This window comes from Ixodes scapularis, unplaced genomic scaffold (genome assembly GCF_016920785.2).
Source record: "Ixodes scapularis isolate PalLabHiFi unplaced genomic scaffold, ASM1692078v2 PGA_scaffold9__187_contigs__length_104089568, whole genome shotgun sequence".
Classification (NCBI taxonomy): Eukaryota; Metazoa; Arthropoda; class Arachnida; order Ixodida; family Ixodidae; genus Ixodes; species Ixodes scapularis.
The window spans coordinates 30,344,241-30,363,630 of record NW_024609884.1 but is presented as its reverse complement, the minus strand read 5'-3'; the positions used below and the strand labels follow the sequence as shown (position 1 = coordinate 30,363,630).

Sequence of the window (19,390 nt, the reverse complement as noted above, 5' to 3'; positions counted from 1 at the left end):
TAAATAAATTGGTAGCGTTTGTTTTATTCATACATTATAGTTTGGTGACTTATCAATTTAAACAAATCTCCACAGACAAATTATAACAGCACAGTCGTACCGTCGGTGTCATCCTTGGTGTTATCCTACGTTGATTTCATGAATTGCAGTTTACACCAACACGCTCGGCAACAAGCAGTAAAATAATTATGCCTAATTTTTAACAACAAACAAGAAAAGTAGCGAGAAGTATATTCTTATTGAATCATATACCGACTAACCACTGATCGGTATAGCCAGCTTCGCGACCTCACCTGTCTCGGCTGGCAACCCGATTTTCGAGTTTTGTTCTTTTTCTTTGTTTCTTCCGTGTCCACGTTGTTGCTGTCGCGTGTCAACGGTTATACAACGGTGTTACTAAAATATTTTTATTTCTGTTTTAAGTAGTATGGTGCGTGTGTGGCAGTACTCACGTTGGACAATGTTCCAGAAGAACTTTTCGTCTAGTTGAACTATCTGCTTGAGTTGTCCATTTCGGGTTAGTACTTGCTTTCCATACCACGTCCTTTTTTTCCATCCCCCTCTCTTTTTGTGTTACTCGAAATTCATTCCGTTCGTGTTTTCGTAAGTAGCGTCCTAAAGGACTAGTACAGATGTTGGCTAGCGTTTCACAACTTTCGTTCACCTATAGTTGAACGGCCTACTTGTTTCTATTTTTGGGAAAGTTAGTTTAGTCTCATTCTGAACCGCTTCGTTATTTCGCGCATATCATCCGTACGTCGCTTTGTTTTTTCCGTCTTCGCCCGTTCCTGTCTGGCTGGAAGCACATCCAGTCTGCGACTGTGAGCTACAGGTACGTTGACGGTGTACGTGAAAATTGCACGCACTCATGCCTTTGTCAACTTGTTTTCTTAGGTCTGCACGGTGGAGAGGGGCTTCCCCACGCCTGGGTCAAGCACATCCAGTCTGCCGCTGTGAGCTACAGGTACGTTGACAGTGTACGTGACAATTGCCCTCACTTATGCCTTTGTCAACACAGGGGTTTCCCCACGCCTGGGTCAAGTACATCCAGTCTGCCGCTGTGAGCTACAGGTACGTTGAAGGTGTACGTGAAAATTGCCCTCACTTATGCCTTTGTCAACTTGTTTTCTTAAGTCTGCACGGTGGAGAGGGGCTTCCCCACGCCTGGGTCAAGCACATCCAGTCTGCCGCTGTGAGCTACAGGTACGTTGACGGTGTACGTGAAAATTGCCCTCACTTATGCCTTTGTCAACTTGTTTTCTTAAGTCTGCACGGTGGAGAGGGGCTTCCCCACGCCTGGGTCAAGCACATCCAGTCTGCCGCTGTGAGCTACAGGTACGTTGACAGTGTACGTGACAATTGCCCTCACTTATGCCTTTGTCAACACAGGGGTTTCCCCACGCCTGGGTCAAGCACATCCAGTCTGCCGCTGTGAGCTACAGGTACGTTGAAGGTGTACGTGAAAATTGCCCTCACTTATGCCTTTGTCAACTTGTTTTCTTAAGTCTGCACGGTGGAGAGGGGCTTCCCCACGCGTGGGTCAAGCACATCCAGTCTGCCGCTGTGAGCTACAGGTACGTTGACGGTGTACGTGAAAATTGCCCTCACTTATGCCTTTCTCAACTTGTTTTCTTAGGGCTGCGCGGTGGAGAGGGGTTTCCCCACACCTGGGTCAAGCACATCCAGTCTGCCGCTGTGAGCTACAGGTACGTTGACGGTGTACGTGAAAATTGCCCTCACTTATGCCTTTGTCAACTTGTTTTCTTAGGTCTGCACGGTGGAGAGGGGCTTCCCCACGCCTGGGTCAAGCACATCCAGTCTGCCGCTGTGAGCTACAGGTACCTTGACGGTGTATGTGATAATTGCCCTCACTTATGCCTTTGTCAACTTGTTTTCTTAGGGCTGCACGGTGGAGAGGGGTTTCCCCACACCTGGGTCAAGCACATCCAGTCTGCCGCTGTGAGCTACAGGTACGTTGACAGTGTATGTGATAATTGCCCTCACTTATGCCTTTGTCAACTTGTTTTCTTAGGGCTGCACGGTGGAGAGGGGTTTCCCCACACCTGGGTCAAGCACATCCAGTCTGCCGCTGTGAGCTACAGGTACGTTGACAGTGTATGTGATAATTGCCCTCACTTATGCCTTTGTCAACTTGTTTTCTTACGGCTGCATGGTGCAGAGGGACCTCCCCATGCCTGGATTTTGCACCATATGTTCATAACACACTTAAACTTCCCTTTAGATGACAGGGAATAGCTTTTCCCCGTCATCTACAGGTAGGTTTCAGTGTGTTGTGAATATGCACTCATACCTTCGTCAATTTGTTTGCTTGGCGGGGGAGAGGGGGAGCCGTAGCGGCCTCCCTCCACCGAGGACTAGCACTTCGTCACTCGTCCGGTTAATTTGCGATAGTTACCGGCACTGGTATCTTAAGCTTTTCTCGCTAGGCATGAGATTGCTTTTCCACGACACAGCCAATCTGGTAGATAACATAGGCTAAAAATACTGAAAAAGTCTCTAGGCACAAGTGCCATTCATATAGTCCAATTAATATAATTAAAGCATATTTCTTTCATTTGTTTACAGACGGACACTCCCTCCAAGGTCTGACTAGGACATGGGTCAGACAACAGCAAGACAGCTGCTAAATATATGGCAGAAGAGCTTTCCAGGGCAGAAAGGTATTGCACAGTTGACAAAAAGGGCGACTGTCGAGGAGTGGAGCCACCAGAAGATCTGGAGAAAATGCATACTATTAAAATTATCATCTTATTTCAATATAGATTTGGCTCATGGTCTTTCATTGGCACAGCATGCGGGCTAGGGTACGACATTTTGAACATTCATAGCTGTCCAAGTAAAGGGTAAAGCATAAAGCGCCGTTCACACTCTTGCGACCGAGAGACCAGACCGGTTTTTAAGCCTTTTGCGACTTCTTAGGACCGGATGCGCTGCAGCGGAGCTGGTCCTAAGAGATCGCAAGAGGCTTAAAAACCGGTGTGGTCTCTCTCGGTTTTACTCGGTCGCAAGAGTGTGAACGGGCCTTTAGACGTAATGCCCTAATCCCTAGGGATTTTGAGGCGCGATATTCAAAGTATGTCCGCTGAGGATCCCTGTTCGGATGTCCTCCGGATGTACAAAACTCTTACCTTTGTACGTCCGTCGGACGTCCACGGGACGTCCTTCGGATTTTCGCGGATGGCCCTCGGATGTACGATATATCCGAAAAGGATATCCATCGGATGTCCGATGGATGTCCAGTGGTTGCTTGGGAAAGGGCCGAGAAAGGTTTGAAGGTCAGTTTTCATGCGCTCGGTTCGTCCGAGAACGTGGATATATGCCGTGAAAAGGGAAAACCAGACGCCGTCGGACCACGATTGCTTGGGCGGGAAGCATTTTGGGTTGAATTCACGGATACTTCTGGCCATCAGATGTATTTGTTTTGTTCCAAAGTGAAAGCCGGAAAACTGTCACGTTGTACGGACCACCTGCGGACTACGTTCAGTGCGTCTTCGAGTTCAAACGGTCGCCCGATCGTTCGAACTGTCGTCTGCTGTTTCAAACGTTTCTGCTTGTCGTCTGCTCTTTTAGAGGACACCGGCCCGTAGACCAAACGTGGGCCCGGTACTTGCGATAAGAAGTAAGTGCAGGCCTCAAAAGACTTAAGTTTGAAGGTTGGTAAGCAGGCTCGACGTAAACAGTAGATACAAGGAGATGTTGATCATTGTTACCAGTGGCCATCACCGACTTGTTATGCCTGATTCACTTGGTTAGATTCTGCTTGCGATTTTCAGTATCGACGTCGACCGTCTCAGCTACGGTTCACGCTTTTGCAGTCCGAGCGACGTCGCTACTGAAAATTGCGAGCGAAATCTCATCATGTGAATCAGGCTTTAGCGTACATTCTGCGGCGTCCACGCGGAATGAATCGCCGCATGTCGGATTATTCACGCGAAGTTTTGCGGTGTAACGAGCCTCGTTAATTTCGCTGACGCCGCTCAAGTAGTCAGACATCGTTAGGAGGACGTAGAATCAACAATTCCAACGCAAAAAAGAGCGCGGGGACCAGGGTGTAAGATAGACAGGTGGGGAAACGGCCCATAGAAACCTACCGCAGCGCCGTGACCGGATTGTGTACTCGTCTGCTTGTGGGTGGCTTGCGGGTACCCCCGATTTGCGACAGATGGCGCTGCGGCGAGAAGAAAAAAATTGGAATCGAATTTGCATGGAACTCTATGGGAGAGTGCGCAAAATAAACTGAGAGCACGACAGTCCTGCATTGAAAATCCACGAGAAACCTTCTCCGTCAGTCTAACCGGTCGCCAGCGTTCGCCCACCTGGAGTGAGAGTTCACGGTGCTCCACATAGATGGCGCCACAGAAAAAGAGAAAACCGAGGGGGACACAATCCGGTCGCTCATTAGGCTCTCGTTTCACCACCTGTCTATCTTACACCCTGGAGGGGACTCATACCGACGCCGAAAATATCGCATTTCAATGGTTTGTTTATGGGCGACGGCGAGCTTCTTGCCCACACCCCCATCGCGCATGCGCGGCGCCGGTGGCGTCCGCTAGGGGCGCTCCGGGCGCTCCGGTTTGTTTGTAAACATGAGTTGGTCAATACGGCTCTGCGTTACTCTGTACAGGCTCTGCTCCACAAGGAGCAGGTACAGGTACTCTGCTCCTTGTGATACCTTGTACTACACTACATACATACAGCTAGACTGCTTTTTGACACATAGATCTGTCCAGTGACTCTCTTTCCTTTATTGTTGCAGAAAGAATTTCCAACCGTATACACATAATGGGCGTCAGGGGCAGTGGCTGGATAGCGAACCAAGCATTCATTTTTGTTTAGCGTTTGAAGAAACGTTCTGCTGCCTGGTGTTATTTGTTGTCTTTGGAAAGAACTGTAATTCCCTCCATATCGTTTCTTGCTAAAAGTACTCCCCCCCCCCCTTTTTTTTTTCTTTTCCTTTACTTTTTTTTTCTTCGGCTTTGTGACTTTTTGTAGTTTTGTCTGTGGCTCTAACCCCATGTCACTCTGGCCAACCATGATCTAAATTCTCGAAAATCCACACAAGCCTTTCGCGACGATTCGGCAATGTAGTAGGGTCCGAGTTTTGGTATTGAAAAAATAAAATAAAATTTTAGCTCAATGCTTGCACGCATATCTCACGCCTCTATTAAACGTATGATAAGGCAGTGTAATTAGGCGCAGTTTGAAGCAAATGGCACACCAAGCACATCGCTGCAAACTACAGGGATAGACCTCTACCTATTGCTAAAAACTTGTAACGGTCTTTTTTTTTTTTTAGTCTAGAAACTTGATTTTTGTTTTTAACCTGTACGTAATTGCACGGAATCGAACACAAAGCGCCTGCCTGTTCATTTATTTATTTTTTATTGCAAAAATAAGTTTCGCATTACCGAGCGCTCAGTCTCCGCTCAGATGTACCGCTAGCGGTCCGTACCTAATGCCGAGGCTTGAGAGCTTTCCGTCATCTGATCCCAAAGTTATAAGCGATTTTTGGTAATGGGACCCGTTCCCGGTAATCGACGCCATTCATCTCCGTGTATACGTGGGCTTCGTCGGCGGTCGCCATTTTCTCATTGAAAATTTTCGAAAATCGTTTATAACTTTTGAAGTAGACAACGGCAAGCTTGGAAACTTTAGTCCCTGGTCCCGACTGCTGTCGCTACACCTGGGCGCGAGACAATTTGTTTTTCCCCAGACATCTTGCACTGTGACCAGTCTGTCAATTATTTTGTTTGCAGGACTAAAAATAAGAATAATTGGCAAAAAGGGCTAAACTCTGGAATATTTATGGTCATTTGGGGAGCTTAGATCAGGGACACCGCGCCCTTATGAGTTGACAGCATTGGTCCAGTGCGACCTGAAGAGCGTAAAACAGGTGTCTCAAAAATGCGGCCAGCGGGTCGCATGCGGCCCGCCACGCATCTCACGAAGCATCCCACGGCTGCGAGCCCCCGTTTCCATGCCTCGAGCACCACATGCGCCGCGCCATAAAGGGAGTTTTCGTAGATCGTGTCCACTGTCCCGCAACGGTTCACCGCACACTCTAAAAAAAAAAACAGTGCATCTACTTTTCCGCACAAAATTTGGAGAGTCAATCGCCGCAACTTACGGAGGCAGCTCAGCGAGTGACGATGTCGAAACAAAAAATGCAGTCTGAGTTGTGACATTAAGCAATGCAAAACGTCAAGCTTTGCATTGCTTAATGTCGCAACTCGGACTCCGTTTTTTTTTTTTTTTTTTAAACATATGTTTCGGCATCGTCACTCGCTGAGCTGCCTCCGTAAGTTGCGGTGATTGGCTTTCCGAGTGTTGTGCGGGAAAGTAGACGCACGGGCTTTTTTTTTTTTTAGAGTACAACCCGCTACGAGATTCGAGACTCTGCAGGCAAGGCTAGCGCCGCGCACGCGCAGTCGTGGCTTCTACGTTGTGGAGAGCGTAGCAGAGTAGGGAAAACGGTCTACGAAAACTCCCTATTAGGGAGTTTTCATAGACCGTTTCCCCCACTCCGCTACGCACTCCGCAACGAGGGGGACGCCGCTAGTGCGCATGCGCGCCGCTGGATTTGACTGCAGAGTTCCAGATATCGTAGTGGGTGACGGAAAGCGTTGCGGGAGGGAAGAACCGATCTATGAAAGCTCCCTAATAGTTTTATATCGTCAATTTATTTCCGCTCAAAAAAGAACTCTGCTCATCTACTCTGTTCAAGCATTTTGCCCTATTCTGCTTACCTTTTGGACGCAGTATCGCTTCGTCTTAATATTGGTTTCTCAATATTTTCTGGTGTAAATCAGCCGGAATGGCAATACCACTACTAGGCTACAACTTACAAGCGCGAGTTCTTTGCACAAGGAGGCACCCCGGTTGCACAAACTCTTTTTGAGCAGGAAAAACTGTCGAAAATAAATCTATAAATCTATGAGCTCGGGCTTCTAGCTGTCACACAAAATCTTTAAAATTCGATGATGTTTTTATAATGTTGCTATCAAAATCGTCAGGAAAGCAAAAACTGCCGTATGAAGAGAAATTTTTATACGCCTGGTTGAGCCTAGGGCAAGGACGGTGTGCTTGCTCTCGTTCTATTAAAAATTGTGAGTACTGTGGAGTGGCGGTGTTCTCAATTTTCTCATAACATCAGGTGTAGGCTCAAAATAGTCGCATATGCAAATGAAAGCTAAAGCTGTCAAAACGTTGAGCTTACAAGAAAAGTCGGGGCTCCAATCCACGCTGTGAAGGTGGTTGGCCAGCGAAGCTGGGGTGTCACCTGCAACGATTTCCCACTGAACTATAAACCAGCGGTCTCAAACTCATTCGAGTGTAAGGGCCAGATAGCCCACCCCCGAGAGGTCGAGGGCCAACTGAGGGGGGAGGGGGTCGGGCAATATTTTGCTATTTTGGGCCAAAAAATAAACAAACAAGCAGGAGTGGTATTTCGCGTCGCAAAGCAGCCGGCTGTCTCACCGACACTTTAGTGCAGTGGCGTAGGCAAGGGGGGGGGGGGGGGGGGGGGGTAGAACCCCCCCTCCCCCCGAAATGCCAAAGCTACCCCCCCCCCCCCCCCCCCCCCCCACCCACCCCGCGGACCCGCTTGCTCCCCTGCTCACGGAGTCGGTTTTGCACGGGACATGGAGCAAAGGGGGAGTGCGGACTATGTCCAACTTATATGCTTTCGGGAAAAATGTTTGTGGGGTAAAAAATGCTCAAATAAATAAAATGGGCAATATTTCTTCATTCATGTTTATTTGATGAGATGCGGAACTTGATCTCAGATCATATAGAGAACGAATATTTCGAAACATTCGTGGGGTGAAGGATGGCAATTTCAAGGCCAAGTATGACAAACTATCCTCACTAAAATACACGGTGCAATCAAACCAAAGCGAACATAATAAAACGAACACATTGTTATAATATAAAACAATGTCAGTGATGAGTAGAATGATTTGTAAAAACAACTGCACTGTAAGCAACGGGTGACACTGCGCTTGCGCACACCTTGAGTGCTGACCAGAATTACGTGCTCTCGACTAGAAATTACCACGAATAAAAAAGTAAGTGTGACTAGTTATTTCAGAAAGCAATTTACAGGCTCTCTTGATCATCTCATGTATATGCCAAGCGCCTACACATTAAGATGCAGTCACCTGCATTCCCGATAAAGAATATCCAGGACGTCCTCCGCTTGAACTTCAATGTCGCGGTGAACATCCAAAAGCGCTAGACCGAGCAGTCGCTCATTCGAAGTGGACGCTCTCGGGTATCTTTTCAACCGTCGTAGTTTGGGAGATTTTTGGGAGATTTTTTGTTTCTAAAAGCCTAATTCAGAAACCTAAACTAAACTAATGTTTTCTGAAACTCTGGGTATATCGTGTGCATCGTTTCGAAGTTGACGTTGTTTCACACCTCGAGACACTGGCTTGCGCTGGCGCACCGACCGCCGGCGTAGCATTACAGTGTACTAGAATACTTGGGTAGTGTTGGGACCGGAGCGGCTCGGCAACGGGAGCTCGTGAGGGCGCGTGTATTGACAGTTCGTGGCGGCGCTGTAGTCGAATTGTCCGGCTCGCGCGGCCCGCCTTTTTTTTTTCTTTTTTCTCTTTGAGCGGTGCATGTATCGAAAGCTAGGAGCGCGAGCTCATAGCGTTGGCAGCTGCCCTTGGTGCACGGGAGCTCGTGCCGCCGAGATGTGCCCTAGAGCAAGGAGCTCGCGCTTGTAGCCTTTCCTGCGGTACAACACAAGGTGAAATAGAGTATAGGGCACGTAAAAAAAATCGGTATTTTCAAATCTTTTTTTTTTTTTAATTTTTGCGGTAGGCAAAGGTTAATGAAATGTTTGATGGGCCACGTTGCAATTGCAGTTTTAAAGGGAGTCATCATTAAAGGCCAACCTAATTTAAAAAGTTCGCGAACAAACAACGAGCTTTGAGCGAAAGTAACAAGGCGTTCGTTTTTGCTGTGTTTGTCCGTCTATTTTCGTTTCTTCCTCAAGCTTAATTATCTCTACCAACCCGCTCGTTCTGTCCTGAGATATTCATCGCTAAAATTTTGCCTTTCTTCACTTAAAAAAACTGCGCGCTGAAAGCGCGAATGAGGTTGTGCTGATATTGATGCGTAGAAGAATGACGCAGTTGTTTCTGTCCCCTCGTCACTAACTCGACAGCGTTTCTTCGGTGGACTCGCCGGCGCCACACATCAAGACGACTAAGTTACTATTCTACGTATTATTTTCATAACGCGGTTTCTGAATCAAGCGAAGAAAGGCAAACTTTTACGATTAATTTTGCGACCCTCGTTGCCTTTTCGCGAATTGTCGAAATTGTGTTTGCCTTTAATAATGACTCCTTTTAAAACTGCAATTGCACCATGGCCAATTAAGCCGTTAATAAACAAGTTAGCTAACAGATCTTGGTTCATTATTAAACATTGCAACGGTTATTCACCCATTCATTGTCCACCGAGCCCTACAGATATAACAAAAGACGGCATCCACATATCTGCCACATCTTTTTTTTTTTTTTTGTAAAATATGTAAAGTTCTGTAAAGAATAAAACAAAAACACCCTGAATGTCTGCGTGAACCAGATACGCCCCCTGTGGAACCATGGGTCTTTCCCGTCGAATACCCAGCTCAGGCGAGACTTACCTGGTTGTCAGAAAGCAGCTGTCGGTTAAATGTATTGTTGTGAGCGTGTAGGTTTTAGATGGTTTACCCTCAAGAGGATAATGCGCTGCATATTGTAACCATGTATGCGCGGCACATTGTAGCCATTATTTCAATGCCGTGCTGTAAACTATTACAACTTTTTCCTTGCCTGATCTACGTGTGCTCATGTTTTCTGCTCAAAATGATGTGAAATAGTTTCTTGTTTTCTTTGAATCTTATAAAGCATTACTTGTTCAGCCCACATTGTCTCAGTTTTTGGACTTAAGTTAAATGTTAAAACGCGTGATAAAAATTGTCACGGCTTATAAGCCATTTCTTACAAGTGAACGTCGGGTGATTCTCGGATGGTCGTGGCAGCCACGAAGAAATAGAAGATTTTCACCCCTTTGCGACCGTCGCTTGGGTGGTTCGTCGCATAAATGAACACAAGAATGAGTGACAAGTGAAGCGAGCTGATTAAGGTCAAGAAAAAGAAGACGGGCAGAAAAGAAGACAGAGAAGTTAACCTGGGGTATTAAAAACATACTAAAACAATCTCGAACTTTAGTATGTGCCGTTTCGTTCCGTTAGAAAATAAGATAGGAAAAAAAAAAAAAAACTGCTTCCGAGTTTTAGATATCCCTTTCAAATATTTAATGTTCGGCATTTCCGGCCAAGGAAATGGGCATTTCATTTAAAATGCTCACCATCCGACAAACCGAAACCGCTTCTATAAAGTCGCAATTGTTTTTATGTAAAGGAAGGGTAATGTAGCTTGTACCGTCCAACACATTGAAGCATCATGTTGCTAACGATCGTGCCGGAGCGTAATTGATGCCGCGGTACGACCGCTGGCAGGTCGTAGCTGTATCAGAAATCCTATGTGCACTCCACCAAAGCGGCACCAAAGATTCATATTTTCGCGCGTGCAGCCGCGCATGCGCACACCTTCCGGATAAGGCGCCGGACGCGACACCTGTCGCGATCAATACCACGCGTTTCAGGCGAGCCCCTTCGGTCCCAACACTACCCAAGTATTCTAGTACACTGTACTATCGCGGAATTCAGTATTCTAGTACACTGTACTATCGCGGAATTCGAGATCCGGCAACACTGATCAAGCTACCGGTGGACGTTACCTTCCACCTGTAACGCTACCTTAGGAAGAATCGAGAAACGGTTAGAAAGACACAGCAAGTAGCGATCTAGCTCCCCGTCAGAGTAGGCCAATGGTAAAAAACAAACTCAAAAGTTTTGCTTTTTTTTTTTTTTTTTTTTTTGGTCACTTGTACGTTTGGCGTGAATTTCGGTTTTTGCATAACTGCTGTCCTCAATGAGAAGTGGCAAAACGCTTGCATACCGCCTCAATTGATTCATCTGCCTCAAAAAAAAAAAAAATCTACAAGGATTATATGATCGGTTGAAGTGCAACGGCGAGTTTAAGAGACGGCCACATGAAAGAGCTGCTCAGCGCCATTCTTTACGATGCTGAAAATCATGTGCCATTGAACCGCTATGGCAAGAGCTACGCGTTCGAGCAACCTGAAAAGGGATCGATTAAAGGCCGGTTAAGGAACATAGACGGCTAAGTGAACGTAACAAAACATTTTATTCATAAGCAAGGAATATAAATCTTATGGACGGATGGGCCTGGAGGCGATCGGGGTGTACAAGTGAAGGTGCCTCAGGACTCTCTCTGCTCAGGATCGCTATCAAAAATGGACGACCTCCGATATTGCAATCAGCCAGAAGTTGTGCTCCGAGTTATCGCTCGAGTGCTATTTTGTGGGATGCTAAACCCTCAAGTGATCACACAATGCGAGAATGCTAGGCAAAATCATGCATGAGATCGAGTCCATATCACATGAGCGAATGACGTTTTAGCGAACAGCGGTCATTTGAGCGGATCTCTATTTTAGTAAATAACTAAAACGCGTTACTCCCTCCCTCCTCTCTCTCCCCTCCTCCTCCTCCTCCCCCCCGTGCCTGCGTTCACGCCACTTTGCGGCGACAGTATGCGGCGGCTCATTACAAAACTAATAACCCTCCTGGCCCACCCGTGAACACCGCTTCGCGGCGGGCGACCATTCGCTAAAGTGTCTTTCGATGAAAAGTCGGCGTTCGCTAAAACGTCGTTCGACCAACTGAATGCCGACCACTTCAAAAACTGCCGGCAGATTTTACCAATTCCGAAGCTTCATCTTTTAGCACTTCCAAGGTGGGGAAACAAACGTCGATGGACTATAACTAAAACCGCGAACACTCCACTGGAAGGAACTAGCACAACAAAGAAAAATGTAGCCTTAAGAAATTAAAACAATATCTATAAAAAGTGCACCTGGGAACACAATGCAAGATCAGGTTCAATATTTCTAAAACTGGTCCTGGTATGTGTACACGATTTCACTTCACTAAATCACAATTTTTTAAGCATGTTTGCCATAACTTATTTAATGAGGACAGTCCTAACGGCAGAACTCTGCTGCATATGGGGGGATGCAAGGATAACAAATATTGTGAGAAAGCCCCGAGTTTTGAAGGCAACAGATTTGTGCTATGGCCTCGAAACAATTTTGATAACAAATCAAACCGCAAAAAAATTTTGCATCAGTCATTCCAAAATATTGACATGGCACATTATCAGCAGATATGCTAATGAATATTGGAATGTTGCCCAAGATGACACTTGAATAACTGCTTGGGCAAGGCAATATGAGAATGATATGAGCAACATTTGTTAATTGATTACACACACTTGATACCTTTCATTAAATCCAAGTCAACAAACGTGCAAAAAGGTTTTAACAGCAAGGCATGGAGGTGACAACAGCAGAGCTCAACTTAACAAGCTGATGTAATGTATGCTATACCGAACTATTCTTGACATCAAGATCAAGCACCTTTTCGAGTATGTATCTCTAAAATTGGTTTACATCCTTGCATATCAAATGAGACATATCTAAGAATATGCATCTCTTATTAGTACAATATTATACGACTGCTACATACCTGAGCACTTACTTCAAAATAATATATTGTTGCTGCTGCACCAAAAGCAGATAGATTGTGCAAAATGATTATATCCATGTATAGAAAAATAAAAGTTACAATACATCTCTACACTCCGAAACATTTGATCTGTGCTCTGAACGTCATTAACCTCCAGTGAGTTACATATAGTACTTCTTTCAGTGCATGATTCAGTTTTCCCCACACCTAACAGTGAAATGTGATCCATACCACAATAAAATTAAATGCTTAGCAAAACCGTTTTTACAAGGTGGTTGGGATGTATACATACATGCACCCAGTCTAAGTATTCCTATGCATGCTATGGACAGTCATTCCCTGGTCGACAACAAGAATTTACATTCAAAGGGCTGCCGTCTTGAAGATTGATTGAATCAAACGTTCCTATTTCTGTATGATAGGATCATGTATAGTGAGGTCAGAGCAAATGTGCCAAGCCCAGTAGAGCCATTGGCACATGATATGCCCCTGTTAGTGACAGAACAATATTTTTTTTACTGCTCTGAAACAGGGTCACCAAAAAATTGTTACAGAAGGCATGTTGGCCTTTTACGTAGGAAACAATTTTTCCACAGTACAAGATTTCAAACATAAGAAGTACACAGATGAGGAAAACACTGCCAGGTATCTGCACAAGTTCACACAATTAAAATACTGGGTGCACCAACTCTGGATTAAAAAGAGCACAGGTTTTGTCTACTCATGTGCCCAAGTTGTAGCCCTACGACAATGTTTGTTTAAAAACTCTTCTGGAAAGTCACAACGCTTCTATGTGCTTGAGCTGCGGCACTATTATGGTTTTGATTTAAAAACTTTTGTAGAAAGAGCGCCTCTAAGTACTCTTTAATTTTATTCTGTGGGGCAGATTCCACATAATATAGCAATTCTATTATCTATGTGTACAAAGTATGAACATTTCCAGTTATCCACTCCCTTAAAAAGTAAAGCTGCACCACAGGATAGAGAGAAAAAAAAAATACTGAACCTTAGCAAAACCTTTTCAGGATAAAATATTTACTAACTGCTTCTTAACACATTACCTCTGGCATAGATTTGACAATGAGACAACACAAGCATATCTCAAGAAAGCTAAAGTAACAATCAACTCACAGCTACAGGATTTGTACAATTATATGAGATTCAAAACATATAGACCCATAATATACAACTGGAATCACCGGTCCCTATGAGATATTGTGAGCAAACAGTCAGTGCTTGTCACACACACAATATACAAACTTTGCAAAAGCATTGTGGTGTATGGGCAACTCAAGTTAGGTCAATGAAATATATGAAGAAATAACAAACTAAAAGCTGTATCCAGCATCAGCACTTCTACCTTGAAACTAAAAACACAATGACAGATGTGTAACAAATCTAAGTTGCATCAGTCACATTTCAACACAGCTACTCATAATTTTCCTTCCAGCTGTAGACCAAAAGACAGCAAGTCTCAGTTCTGAAATTTTTAACAGTCAAAGGTGTGCTCTCTAAAAAAAACTTATATTACTCTTCATACTGGCATCACTAAACATTGTGCAATAGCACTTGTAGAAAATAGAAGCATGCTAATGTTTAAACAGCCAAACAACATGTGTGTCATATCAAGTACAAATGAGTTTCTGGTCCACAAGGCCATAGGCAAGACACAGGCACGTATCCAGGGGGAACCCATGCCCCCCCCCCCCCCCCCTTCCCCCAAAATCTTCCATTTTGCTGGGGCCTCCTCTCCCCCTCCCCTCATACTGCATTTTGTCATGGGCATGACCCCCCCGAATCAAAATCCTGGCTACGTGCCTGGCAAGACATCTGTGGAATCTGAAATCAGTAAATATGCAACCCAACGATATGGTTCAATATACCCAAGAGATGGGCACCCACTGCGGTTCAGTTGACAGGGAATCAATAACATCCTTGAGTTGCTCAAACGTCTTTTCAAAGTTATTGTTGACGAGCACCGAGTCAAAGTAGCGCTCGTACGCTCGCTGAAGTTGGGCACTATCTTCCACAGTTTTCTTGAGGTCCTCATCCTGCATGGAAATCATGTAATCATCATGACCAAGCAATACCATTTGTATGCATCTGTGCATCCATTAAAATTAATGCATGACAAAGGAGCACTATAGATATATATGTAAGTCCAAGTGGATACATACTGCGACCTTTCTCTGAATGGAAAAAACATGAGTTTGAACATTTGCATGCAGATTTGGGTAATCTTTCAAATCTGTTTTTTATTCACTAAAATAATATCTTTAAGCCAATCTAATTGTCCCATAGATTATCAAAGATGTATTTACTAGGCAAGGTGTTAAATGTGCACCTTGCAGAAAACCAAACCCCAATCCCATAAGCCATGGGCCAGTTTGCTGATCAATGCAGGTATTTGAACCGGCGGGTAAAACAGCTGCAAGAGGGAATTGGAGGTCACGTGACTGGCCCCATAAGGAGAGAGTGCCTAGCGTTCCGCCCTATTCCACTCATCAGACGTAAGCACTGCCTGTCGTTTTCTTCAATTCTCGCTCAACACAACCTTCCCAGAAGTAATTCTACATGGCCCTCCTAAAGTACACGAATGCAGTTCATTTCACTTACTTTGGAGCCTCTTCACCCTTTTTCTGCATGCAGAATCCGACTTAAATAATTGAAGTTCGTTATCCTTACGGAGCTGGTCACGTGACCTCAAAATACCTCTCGCAGGTAAATTAGCCACTAGCCTCTAGGTGAGATAGCTGCAGCAATCAGCAAACTGGGCCCGGACATGATCTGTGATGGCATATTCAATGTTTTCTATAAAGGTGCAAAACTATCTATAGGAGAGACAAAGAAGTGAGAGTATCAAAACTTTAAGAATACAAGTATAGACAAGAGCCAACAACTGCATCATCAAATGCCAATCAAAACTCTACAGCACCATGCACTACAAAGGGACGTAACTATGCAAGTCCAGAATGAATACATACCACACCCTTTCTCTGCATAAAAAAGAATTAAGATTCCACATTTATATTAACTTGTGAGCACACAACTAGCAGAATATTTTAAATGTAAAATAAAATCATACTAACATTCTGCTCCATGAACCTCAACCACAATATAACTAAAAACTAGGAGACTTTCTCAACAAAAGGAGCTAGCACAACACAAAAAGGAAAAAGGTTAAAAGACTAAAACAGTGGCGTCACTACGGTCAGCGGCGGCGGCACCTACCCCCGCATCTTGTGGTTAACCGCGATCACCCACCCCCCATCCGTGACACGCGCCAGCTGCTGCACACCCCAGAGCGCTGCCCGGTCTGCTCCCCTCTTTTCCCACCCACCATCCCTAATTACGCCACTGGACTGCAATGCAAGCTGATTAGAAAGAGGTAAAAACATTTTTGCAAATAACACATGCCCATGCACTGGTACTCCTCTACAGTGCATAGGCATGTGTTCAAAGAGCAACACATCCCTCAGAAAACCCATTTACACATGCATCACAGGATCATATCTAAATGTGTAAAGGTTGCACCTCTACTTACTCTTCCGAGACAGAAAAAGCAATCTGCGCCTATTATGCAAGTCGGTAGGTATACAGTTGAACCTCTTTATTACGAACACTGATATAGCGAAATATCAAATATAGCAAACTAATCCCGAAGTTTGGTTGGTCACGCTTTATTTGGATGGGAGTTCTAGTTATATAACGAAACCGAAACTGTGAGATCTGTTGTGCTACCGGTTATAGCGAAGCAGTTCCTGCTTTTCTTGCATCAAAAAATACTATGAAAGTTATCAAAAAGTAGAAAAAATACAAAAAGTAATTTAAAAACGAAAAATTCCGAAAGCTTAGATTGCCCGATGTGCAAACATGCACGTTTCGGGAGGTAACACCACCTACAAACCGAGCGGATAACGGCAGGGGCACCGCTGCTGGCTTTTGCGCAGCATCAAGAACCAGTGGAGACTAAAGCCAACCGCCAATAACGTCACTCGTAGCGGAGCTGCAAATGGCGACGAAGGGGAAAGCCATCTCTCTGGAGACAAAAGTGAAGGTTTTGAGGATGGGGGACAGCAATCGAAAGAAAAAAGACATCGCTGTGAACTTCGAGCTCGCACCAAGCATGATGCTTGCACCATCTTCAGTGCAAGGGAGAAGATCGAAGAGTGCTATGCAAACAACACCGTCAAGATTGACCGAAAGCGCCTTAAACCTTGCCTCTACCGTCATTTCTCGTGTTGCAAATTAATATTGTCATGTTCCAATCTATTTTTTTAATGCTGCTCAATGACATGTAAGGATCTCGAGGTCCGCGACAGCACGTTTTTATATCGTAGTGCTGAGCACGTTCTTGCACGATTTCGATTGTTGGAGCGTTTGCGTTGATTTTTGTGTGCACTTTTATAACAAATATTGTATATAGAAAACAAATTTCTGCTCGCAATGCTAGTTCGTTATAACAAGGTTCAACTGTATATGCTCCTTTTCACTCATACTCCCCACTCAGCCACTTCTGACAAGTTTCATAACAAAGCTTTTCTACTGAAGCAAAACAAGGCATACTCTTTCCTGAAAGAGTATACCTTAAATCTGCCACACAGTTTAACTTGCAGTTATGGAATACCTGTCCTCAAGTGCCATTATGCAAGCACTTTCTCAGTGATCATGGATGCCTAAAGACCAGACTGATAAAACCTATCTTGTGAATGTGCATCTGACAATAGCTACATTTTAATGCAGACTTTCTAACCACATGTCGAGTGACCACACCATACCCGAATCATGATTGACTTCTTTGTCTTACAAATCTTCATTGTCTTACAGCAAGACCAACAATCTCAGGCCTAGTAACCCTCGAAAGCTTGCCTGTCTCTCACTTCAAATCCCTCCTGATGTCAACGCTGCCAGTGAACCACCACGGGCATACATGCTAACACATGGGCATGGATGTGTGCCCCTTCTCGAAGGCTGACTGTCGACCAGGCAAATCTCGGCAGTATGATGAAATAACAAACAACAGTACAGTACTACTCACCTCCTGGAGAGACGCCAGACTTTCCAAGGTTCGAGCTCGCCGTGACCCGTGACGACTCATGGCTCTGTCAAACTGGGATGCAGAATGAAAAGGAAAAAGCCCTATAGACGACTGAGAAATTCCAGTATGTCACAATGTAAAATATAAGGGGCACCTCGCTATCTTACCGTCAAATTACGGCTGCTTCCATAGCCGTGGTGACGACCATACTCATGCATCTGTCGCAGTTGCTCTACCTGGGGCGCTGCTACAAACACGACGTACGGCATGAACTCGGGCGTGTTCAGCACCTTCAGATACTGAAAAAAAAAACAGGAAAGTGTTTAGACCCCACTCACTCCCCCTGGGCAATGCAAGTGTGAAAGAACTGGGACAATATTTTTTTTCCCGCAGTTTAGTACTAAAGTATGACAGTGATAGTGTTCCAGACTGTCTGTCTAGAGAGCACTGGGTGAGAGCTGGTAAACTAAAAGCAGGCCACAGTACATGCATGCGCACAAAGGGAGGACCCTACTAACATTAGAGGTAAATTTTTCTAAAGGGGAAGGGCAATTTTGAAGACATGATATATTTTCATAATGAGAGTAGGTATAACCTCACAACCCACCTGGGGGCTGCAGTCCACGACGCACATCTTGCCTGAGCGGATGACGGCACGTAGTGTGTCCAGCTTTGTGCCATACAGGTGTCCGCCATGCTCACCCCACTCGAGGTACTTGTTGTCTGCAATGTCTGCCTCCATTACCTCGCGTGACACAAAGTAGTACACCTTGCCGTCGGTCTCCGTCTCCCGAATCGGGCGTGAGGTATCTGCACACAAATGTAGTGGCGCATTTAGGCAGGGGATACATTAACACCCTCAGTCAAGTTTGCAAACTCAAACATACTAACCCTCTGACGGTCAACGCCATACACGTACGGCGATGATCATAGATTAGAAAGTGGCTGCCTAAACGCGAAACAGTGCGCACCGCGGAAGACGCTGATATTTGTTATGTTTTTGGTTAACTATTAGCACGGTGTTTTGCTTTGCTGGGACAATTTATAGTTTTTAAATTATGCGCCCTTGCGCATGATACGCACAAGACGGTCGGCAGCCCGGCAGTACAGGCAATTGGAGCACGGGGCTCTAACGTTTCAAACTTTGAATGCTTCTCAGATTTTAATTCGGAGCATGAGAGCTTACCAACTGATGGAGAAGCTCTGTAAAGTACCTCCAGTTTGTATCCTGAAACAGCCGGAATGTCGCAGAAGCGGACGTGCCAAAATAAAACCGAATAGAAGAAAAAGTGACAACTTTTCGTTTTCAATATTTTCATTTGATGCTTCTAAACCTAAACAGCTTGAAAGCACTGTACGTGCTCCGGCTAGATAATTGAGGGAAAACCTGCGCATTGCCCTTTTCTTTTTACTATTCATTTGGAAACAAACCCGACCACTGGGGAACATCTTTTGGGAAAAAAACTCTACCGTCAAAGGGTTAAATGGCTGTGACCCTTTACTGAGTAATAAGATCATATCATTTATTTACTATATGTCAACCGGTGTAAGAAGTAGCACAAGTGGTAATTATTTACATACTCGTGTATGAGACAACCAAGTACACCTGCAAACACTCACAACCCCACTTTTATTACAATTAATATGCCCACAAGTTCTCGTTG

The 19,390-nt window shown here is 44.9% G+C and overlaps 1 protein-coding gene and 1 long non-coding RNA gene across 3 annotated transcripts in view; one reads left to right on the top strand and one right to left on the bottom strand.

Annotated features, from left to right (window-relative positions):
• Nucleotides 1-52: 52 nt before the first annotated feature.
• Nucleotides 53-2,782, top strand: LOC121833685. The gene is made up of 3 exons (XR_006076760.1): nucleotides 53-832; nucleotides 895-964; nucleotides 2,587-2,782. It is a non-coding gene; the product is annotated as an uncharacterized LOC121833685 (long non-coding RNA).
• An 8,487-nt stretch (nucleotides 2,783-11,269) lies between these two features.
• Nucleotides 11,270-19,390, bottom strand: part of LOC8040049 (protein PALS2) — a 52,043-nt gene continuing 43,922 nt past the window's right edge. For both annotated transcript variants that reach the window (XM_029982153.4, XM_029982154.4), the window contains exons 11-14: nucleotides 18,334-18,536; nucleotides 17,894-18,025; nucleotides 17,727-17,798; nucleotides 11,270-14,739 (exon numbers count right to left, since the gene is read on the bottom strand). In XM_029982153.4, coding sequence (XP_029838013.1) covers nucleotides 14,563-14,739; nucleotides 17,727-17,798; nucleotides 17,894-18,025; nucleotides 18,334-18,536 — 584 coding nt within the window. In that variant the 3' untranslated portion in view covers nucleotides 11,270-14,562. The remainder of the gene's footprint in view (nucleotides 14,740-17,726; nucleotides 17,799-17,893; nucleotides 18,026-18,333; nucleotides 18,537-19,390) is intronic.